The 7,765-nt window shown below is 58.3% G+C and overlaps 1 protein-coding gene across 5 annotated transcripts in view; it reads right to left on the bottom strand.

The window, feature by feature from the left end:
* Nucleotides 1-7,765, bottom strand: part of LOC101661316 (transformation/transcription domain associated protein) — a 74,366-nt gene that overhangs the window by 6,981 nt on the left and 59,620 nt on the right. For 3 of the 5 annotated variants that reach the window (XM_045285939.1, XM_045285941.1, XM_045285942.1), the window contains 7 exons: nucleotides 7,356-7,621; nucleotides 6,170-6,270; nucleotides 5,170-5,371; nucleotides 4,365-4,529; nucleotides 3,035-3,125; nucleotides 1,940-2,139; nucleotides 1,068-1,329 (listed from right to left, as the gene is read on the bottom strand). In XM_045285939.1, the coding sequence (XP_045141874.1) occupies nucleotides 1,068-1,329; nucleotides 1,940-2,139; nucleotides 3,035-3,125; nucleotides 4,365-4,529; nucleotides 5,170-5,371; nucleotides 6,170-6,270; nucleotides 7,356-7,621 (1,287 nt within the window). The remainder of the gene's footprint in view (nucleotides 1-1,067; nucleotides 1,330-1,939; nucleotides 2,140-3,034; nucleotides 3,126-4,364; nucleotides 4,530-5,169; nucleotides 5,372-6,169; nucleotides 6,271-7,355; nucleotides 7,622-7,765) is intronic. The other 2 variants (XM_045285940.1, XM_004705557.2) reach the window with 1 other exon arrangement.

The raw sequence follows: 7,765 nt of genomic DNA, 5'->3' as shown, positions 1-7,765 counted from the left end.
CTCGGCTCAGAGCGTGGTGCTGGTCAGGGCCAGTGCGGCGTGTGGACTGGACTGAGAAGGACGTCGTCGGTGCTCTTCTAGCGGCGTTAGCACACTCCCTTCCCACCCTCCTGCTGCAGAAATGAACCAGCGGTGAGCTTGGCCTCTGATGTTTGTGGGGGACAAACCTGATGACTGGACCACTGGACAAGACTGCTGAGGGTCACTTTCTCAAAGTAAACCACGTGACCATTTTCTCTCAGAAAAGGGCCTCAGGGAGAAGAACTCCATGAGGAGCACACCTCTGGACAGAGCCCCTGCCTGGGTGTGCCCGGGAGGCCACTTCACCCTTGGGGCCCAACGTGGACACCAGGGAGGGAGAGGCCGCACAGAGGCCTGTGGAGGCGCAGGGCCCTGCGGCCTCTCAGACAGATGTAGAATAAGGCCCTGCGGCTGTGGTTGCCACCAGCCAGGTGTCCTTTTCCTCCAACCGAGGGGAAGTTTGCTCTGTTATCTCAACCTATCGGACAGGCAGTGCTCCCAGACAGTGTGCCATCCCGTGTCAGTAATCAACGTCCTGAAGGAGTGGTGGCCCTCTGGCTCTGGGACACTAGCAGGACTGGGTTTTCACCAGACGGCAACCTGCAGAGGGGCAGGAGCCTGCTCCGGTGGCTCCTGCACCTGAAGGCCTTGCTGGGCCGCCCGGTGCTCACAGACAGGCGAACTCCCAGTGGACTGAGGCCGGGACCAGTCAGGCAGAGTTACCCAGGGTATCGGGGAAGCAAGAGGAACGAGCCCTGCAGTCACCCTCCCTGCTAGCTCCCAGCTGCGGCCTCGAGTTGCTTCCTTCCACCCAGAACTGGTTCCCACCCCAGTCAAGCAAGGGAAGGGGTAAGGGGAGGCAAGAGGGCAATTCAGCTAAACATAGAAGCCCCCAACTCGGAGCTGGACAGTGCTGGCTCAGCGCCCCATCCTTGCTGGTGGCCAGCCCCCCAGGCTCGCCCAGTGCCCCTCAGTGGCCACGACAATGAGCCACAAATGCCCCTGGCTCTGGGCGCGCACATGGGAGCAGACGGAGGCAAACTCACCCGTTGTGAACTGGCCTTTCAGCTTCTGGAAGACAGGGTCCTGGGCGGTGGCCTGGGCCCGCCGGGCAAGAGACTCGGAGGCCGCGCTGGAGAACATGGTGGACACGTTGGACACATTCTCCAGGCCCACCCCGAACGTGCTCACCAGCTTCTTGACGAAGTTGAGAGTGTGGGGGGTGATCTTGGCGTCAGACACGGCCCCGCTCTTCTCGAAGGCCACCGAGTAGCACTTGGCCAGGCCCTGCTGCAGCTGCCTGAGCACCTGCGGAGAGAGCCAGGCGCAGCTCACAGGACGGCCCCGGCACCACCGCTGCCGCCACGGGGTGGGAGCTGCATGCGTCCCCGTGGTGAGGAGCCCAGGGTGGCGATGCAGACACCTGCGTCCCCCACCCACAAAACACCAGCCAGGCCCTGGGGCAGGAATGCTCGGTTCCGGCTGACTTTCATGCTCGCCTCACGTGTTTCCCAGGCATGCGGTTGACCACACACACGCTCACAGACACACGTCTTGGCTAACAGCAGGGGCTTCGAAAAGTTCGTGGAAAACAGAAAGACAATGGAATTCTCCTGCAAAACTTCAGCTATGCCCCCGTAACTAGAAGCTGGCCCCGTGGCCCATGCAGACTGTGTCTGGGGATGGCCTTCAGACTGTGTCTGAAGGCTGGCCAGGCCGAGGGCCAGTGCTGGCAGCCCGTGAGCTCACTGGAGCAGAGACGCCCTGTGAGCGCTGTAACTGCGCAGAGGCCACACTCTCAAGCTGAGGGGCAAGGCGACCTGCAGGCTGAGCTGGCCACTACACTCAGAAATGGAAGAGACAGACCACTCACGAGCCGACGGGCGCTGCCTCCCCTGGCTCCCGGCCCACCCAGTACCTCCTCGTGCCAGTTCTCCCGAAACCAGACCATCTGGTCGACGATGCCCTCCAGGGACGACAGCAGGGTGGGGTGCAGCTCCCGCTGCATGTGCATGATTCGGCTGCAGCGCCACATGGGGGCCGTGGCTCTTATGGGCCCTGGATCTGATGCAGAATGGGACTGGTTACCCACTGAACTGGGCTGCTGCTGTCCAGAATCTGAGAGCAACACACACAATGCCAAGGTCAGCACCACACGGCCAGCCCGAGCACGGGGCTCCACAGGGCCCGCCAGCCACAGGAAGGCAGGCTCCTGAGGGCGCGCCACACGCCAGCCTGCCGGGGCAGGCCCAGGGCTGGGGACTCCGGGCGTGGCATCCACACCCTCGGGGCTCTCAGCGAGAGGTCTCAACCTCCTGTCAGCAGGGGCGTTAACTGAAATGCTGGCTGAAACAGAGTCGTCCTTGTTCCCACAGCCTAGCATCAAGAGAAGCATGTCTACAAGGGACTCAATCCACTGCCACTCACTCAACAGAAAACGGACTGCGGACGCCCCAGCCCCCTCTGAGAATGAAACGCTCCTCTCTGCTATGGAGACGCAAGTCTGTTCGGGGCACTGCCCGGAGCTCAGCGCTAAAGCCTGCTGCACAGTCCACCAGCCACCTGCCTGCTCGGGGATGGCGGAAGCCTCGGCCCCACAGCACGAGTGTCCGGCGTTTAAAAGACCACTGCAGTACGCGGTCCTTGGCCGCTTAGAAAGCGCCAAGATAGGGGTAGTCGGTAGCGCCGAGTAAGTGAGGCCCTTACGACACAGATTCTTGGAGTTGACTTTTATCAGCGTTTGAACATCGCTTTATGCTGCCATACTTTGGACTGCTGAAAACCTCGTCACTGAGAGAAACCGCTCACGGGCAGTGGCTAATGAGCACCGAGGCAGGGGAAGGACTTGGAGTTCCCTGCCCCTGAGTATCCAGGGTCCTTCCCTACACAGCAACGGGCCCCACCGCTCAGCTAAGTAAACACCCTGCAGACAGCCTTAGGCAGCCATGCTCTGCCCCCCAATGGCCCCTGCCCCCCTCCCTGGGCAGTGAGCAGAGGGTGGGTAGGTACGTACCACTCTTGTAGCGTTCCCGCTGCTCGATCTTCAGCGTCAGGTACAGCGTCCGGATGGGGAAGTACACAGCCTGTGGGTACACTCGTCCAACCTGTCCCGAGACATGAGGGAGGCCTGTCAGCCCGCCGGCGATGCCCTGGTAGCTAGCTGGCAGGTGGGGAAGTGGGTTTAGCTTTCGAATCACCCCTCTGCCAGGGACAGCCAGCTGCAAAAGGTACATTCACACCCCAGTCAACCCAGAGGCAACATGGTCTCCTGTGCCAGGCGACAGTACAGCCGGGCCCTTGCTCGAGGTACACTGCCCTGGGACCTGTGAACGGGTCCAGGCTGCTGACAAGAAGCCGGTCAGCTAGGGGTTTGCCACTGGGGGACCGCAGAAGTCAAGCAGGACAGAGGACGGGCACACGCCGTGCTCACCCCACGAGGGCTGCCCCGCCCCTTCAGAAGGGCAGAGCTGACCGTGCCGAGCTCCGTGGGGATCCCGACGGCCACAGGCCGAGGGGGCTGGCCGTTACGTGAAGACACTCAGCAGTACACGAGCTTCGCCCCAGCAGAGCAGCTCCAAGCCAGTGGCCCAGGCACAGTGCCCACCTCTGCACGCGGCTCGTGGAAAGGCAAACCACAGTGTGGGGCAGCCCGGCAGCCCTCATAAGGACTTCCCTTCCTCGGCTGTGGGCCGGGCCTTCCCCTGCAGGGGAACTTTTCTGATCTTTCCCAAACACGAGGGGGCTTCAAAAGGTTCTTGGAAGGTCCAGGGACTTTTCATTCCTCTTCCCCAAGAACACCTTGAAGCCCCTCGTGATGCGCTGTCAGACTCCCCAGCCCACTGCCTGTGGGCTGCACAGCTCTGTGGTGGTCGTCACCAGACCTTCGGAGAACACGCCGGGAAATCGAGTGCAAGACACACTTCCTGCAGCCTCTCCAGAGCAGCTGTGAGCAGCGTATCGCACACTTGAGGCACTTGCACCATCACAAGCCCGGGGTTAGCGCCCCAGCCCTGTCCCCCCTTCTCCCGGGCCGTGCTTCACTGCGTCCATGATCGGCGCATCTTCCAAGCCCCGAGCACACGCACTCTCTTTCTGGGACAGCGTTTCTCACCCGGTGGCTCGGACAACCCTATCACAGGGGTCGCTGATTCATAACAGTAGCAAAGTTACAGTGATACAGTAGCAACAAGAATAACTATGACTGGGGGGGGGGGGTCACCCCAACACGAGGAACTGTATGAAAGGGTCGCAGCATGAGGAAGGTTGAGAACCGCTGCTCTGGGGAGAGGAGAGGGAGCCAGGGACAGAGCCGGCTGGGCGTGCAGGCGCGGTCTTGTGCCCACCTGGCTGATGAGGTTCAGAAGCAGCTTGCCCTCCGAGCCGACCAGGCAGGTGAGCAGCTGCGGGATCCAGGCCAGCCACTGGATGGGAGGCACGCCGATGCAGTACTTGTCCACGGCATCGGCCAGCGTGTTCTTGTCGTCGTCAAAACTCAGCAGCCACAGCACCTGCAGAGGGAGCACCGAGTCCAGAGTTGGATGACAGAGAACGCGGAGGCCTTTCACCAAATGGCTTTTTCCCGGCAGCAAACACCACCACACAACCAAACCAAAACACAATGGCACTAGACAGCAACACTGTATCGTTTCTAGGGCAGATAAGCCTCGTCTTTCCCGATGGAGTGACCGGTGGTGGGTTTGGGCGGCCACCTGGTGGTTAGCAACCCGAGGCCTTACTGACAAGGGGACAACAGCTACAGGATGGCGGCTCATTTCCCATGAACTATGAAAGACACGAGAGGTGTAAGAGCCAGCGGTGGCTGGCATGGAGGTCACCACCACCCATTTCTTGGAGCTCAGGTGAGTCTAGTGTCCTGGACTCTGAAAGAACTGTGCATGCCAATGACGCAGCGCCCACTCTGCAAGGTGGCCCTGTCGCGAAACAAGCACCTGGAAACAGCAGGTGCCAGTGGTTACCAGGCTGGGAGGAGGCGGGGTGGGGACAGGATGACGGAGAAAGGGCAGGCCCTGTGCAGAGTCACAAGGTACAGACTGCTGAGTGCTTGGTTGTGCTTATTTTAGCGAGTGCCAGGGGCGCCGCCCTGGAGTGAATGGGAGGGGACCCCACGCCTCCCACCGGGAGCCTCACCTTGGCCAGGTACTTCCTGGACTTGCTCTCATTCTGATGCCGACAGGCGTGCAGGTAGCAGGTGATGGCAGACACACCGAGGTGCAGCTGCCGCTCCTTCACGAAGATGTTCTCCAGGTAGTCCCCCCACATGGCCCAGGCTTTCACCAGCACATCGTGCATCTGCACGGCCGCCGAGAAGGCTTTGTTGGCTTCCTCAGACCTGCGAGGACACGGAGCCAGGAGGCCAGTCAGCTAACTCCCAGGGAAGTCCCATCTTCCCAGGACAGGTTCCGGTGTGGTTTCTACCTGCTGGCTACTGTGAACAGGCCCTGTGGCCGTCACACCTCGAAGGGCACCATGGACCCGGAGTGCAGTCACTCCCACGATCCCCGCTCTGGGTTTGCTGCTTCTGAGTTGGGTTTTTGTGCTTTTTAAAAACTTTCCATTTATGTGATTTGGGAGAAAGGAGGCAGGGAGGAGGCAGAGCAGATCCGTGTCCAGTCAGAGGTTTACACACACTTGTTTCCTGCGATGGACCGCATTCCCCTCTTCCTCCCTGTTGTTTCTATTCTTCCTCTTTCCCTGCCGAGCTCCCTCCCCAGGCACAGGCTGCCCGGCTGACCTCGTGCCTCGGGCGTTTGGCGAAGCGCAGCCCGGCCTGGTGCTACTGTTCACAGCACACACCTACCCTCTGGCTGAAAGCTCAACCGTGGGGCAGTTCAGTCTCAGACTGCGGGCCACTATTCCGGACGTTACTCTGCATAGTCCGTGTGGTTAGGTTCCCAGCAGCCCTTGGGTCTGCTGTTGTTCCGACTCACAGGGACCGGGGCACAACAGGACAAACCCTACCTGGCCCCACCCCACCCTCTCAAGTGCGATGTCTGAGGCCCGGTGTCTCTGGGTCCCAGTCACTGCCACGCCATCAGGAGCTCCGTGGTGGCTTTACGTCTGAAGTGACCAACTTCCCCACCCTGCTGGGTCTTCCCTGTTCTCTTCCTCTTCCTGGGGACATACATACTTGTTGATCTGAGCCAAGAACATTCCCTTCAGGGCGTAGAACTCAGCCGTCATCTCTTTGGTGAAGTATTTCAAGTTTGTCGATTCGATAACTTCAAGGCCCTGTTTAAAAAAATAACTTGAAAGTAAGAAAAAGTCCTTGAAGTTCTTATATCAGCAGTAAAAAATACTTATCTCCCCTCACAGAAGGATCACACGGAAGAGACAATTCAGCCAGGGTGCAGTCTAGCACCGACAAAGCACACACCATTCCTCTGGATCTTTAATGCTTCCTGCCCCCTCCACTACCATGACCCAGTTCTACCCCACAAGTCCTGCTAGACTGGTGTATGTACATTGGTACAGGTTAAGAGCTTTTGACACACGGAAGCCAGCACAGATAAATCCCTCAGGAGCAGCAATGGAAACAGCAATACCATGAGGGTGGGTGGAGGGTGGAAGGGGCAACGAGAGTGATGACGGATGCAGAATCTCCCCCACCCCACCCCACCCCCGGGGGACAAACAACAAAACGTGGGTGAAGGGACACAGCAGACAGCGTTAAGGTATGAAAATAATAATAACCTAATTTATCAAGGGTTCACGAGGGTGGGAGACGGAGGCAAAAAAGAGGAGCTTATAGTAAGGGCTCAAGTAGAAAGATAATGTTTTGAAAATGATGATGGCAGCAAATGTACAAGTTTGCCTCACGGATTGTTATATCTGTAAGAGCCCTCAATAAAATGATATAAATTTTAAAAAGTTTTATCAAGGGTACTCCAGTCAACAATTCGCCTGCTTTAAAACTCCCAGCAGGCTGCCGACAGGGCTGTGCAACCATGGATCACCGCGCCCAGGCCGAGTTCCAGACACTCGGTTTATTACTGGCTCCCAGTGTTCATGGTGTTAGGAGCGTTTTCCTGAACACAATGGAAATCTCCTAATTTAAAAAAGTTCACCGCAGTCAAGTCGATTCAAACACAGAAGCCCGCTCCTTAGGGTGTCTACACAGGACTAGGTAGTCTCATCTTTCTCTGGCAGAGCGGCTGGTGGTTTTGAACTGCTGACCTTGCAGTTAGCAGTCCAATGCGTTACCCACAGCACCACCAGCTCGCCTTGAAATCTACTCACATTAATAGTCTGTCCCTTTAAAATTCTCTTTCCTGAAACACATGAATCTCAAGACTTCGAGACAGACCCCACCCTACCTGCATGCACTCGTTCTTCCCCATGACCCCAGCCAGCTGCAGGTAGCATTTGACTTGCTGTCGAATCTTCTGGAAGCAGTCCACGATGGGGACGGTTGGGATGGTGTGAATGCGACTGAGGATGTCCAGGGCCACGTTGACCAGCCCTTGTTTCCGGGCGATTTTCCCGTACTGGATGATGGCCGAGGCCGAGGCGTGGACGCCGAGCATAGCGTTGTTGGAGCTGGGATCGTGCTGGGAGCTGTTTTCATACGCAGTCACGATAGCTAGGGAGAGGGGATGGAGAGTCGGCCAGGGCTTCACGGTAAGGCAGCGGTCCTCAAGCTTTTTAAACAGGGGCCAGTTCACTGTCCCTCAGACCCGTTGGGGGCCGGACTATAGTTTTAATAAAAACAACTATGAACAAATTC

Source organism: Echinops telfairi, unplaced genomic scaffold, assembly GCF_000313985.2.
Source record: "Echinops telfairi isolate 266 unplaced genomic scaffold, ASM31398v2 ScPeMD7_5;HRSCAF=22, whole genome shotgun sequence".
NCBI lineage: Eukaryota > Metazoa > Chordata > Mammalia > Afrosoricida > Tenrecidae > Echinops > Echinops telfairi.
This window is presented reverse-complemented; position numbering and strand designations above follow the sequence as displayed.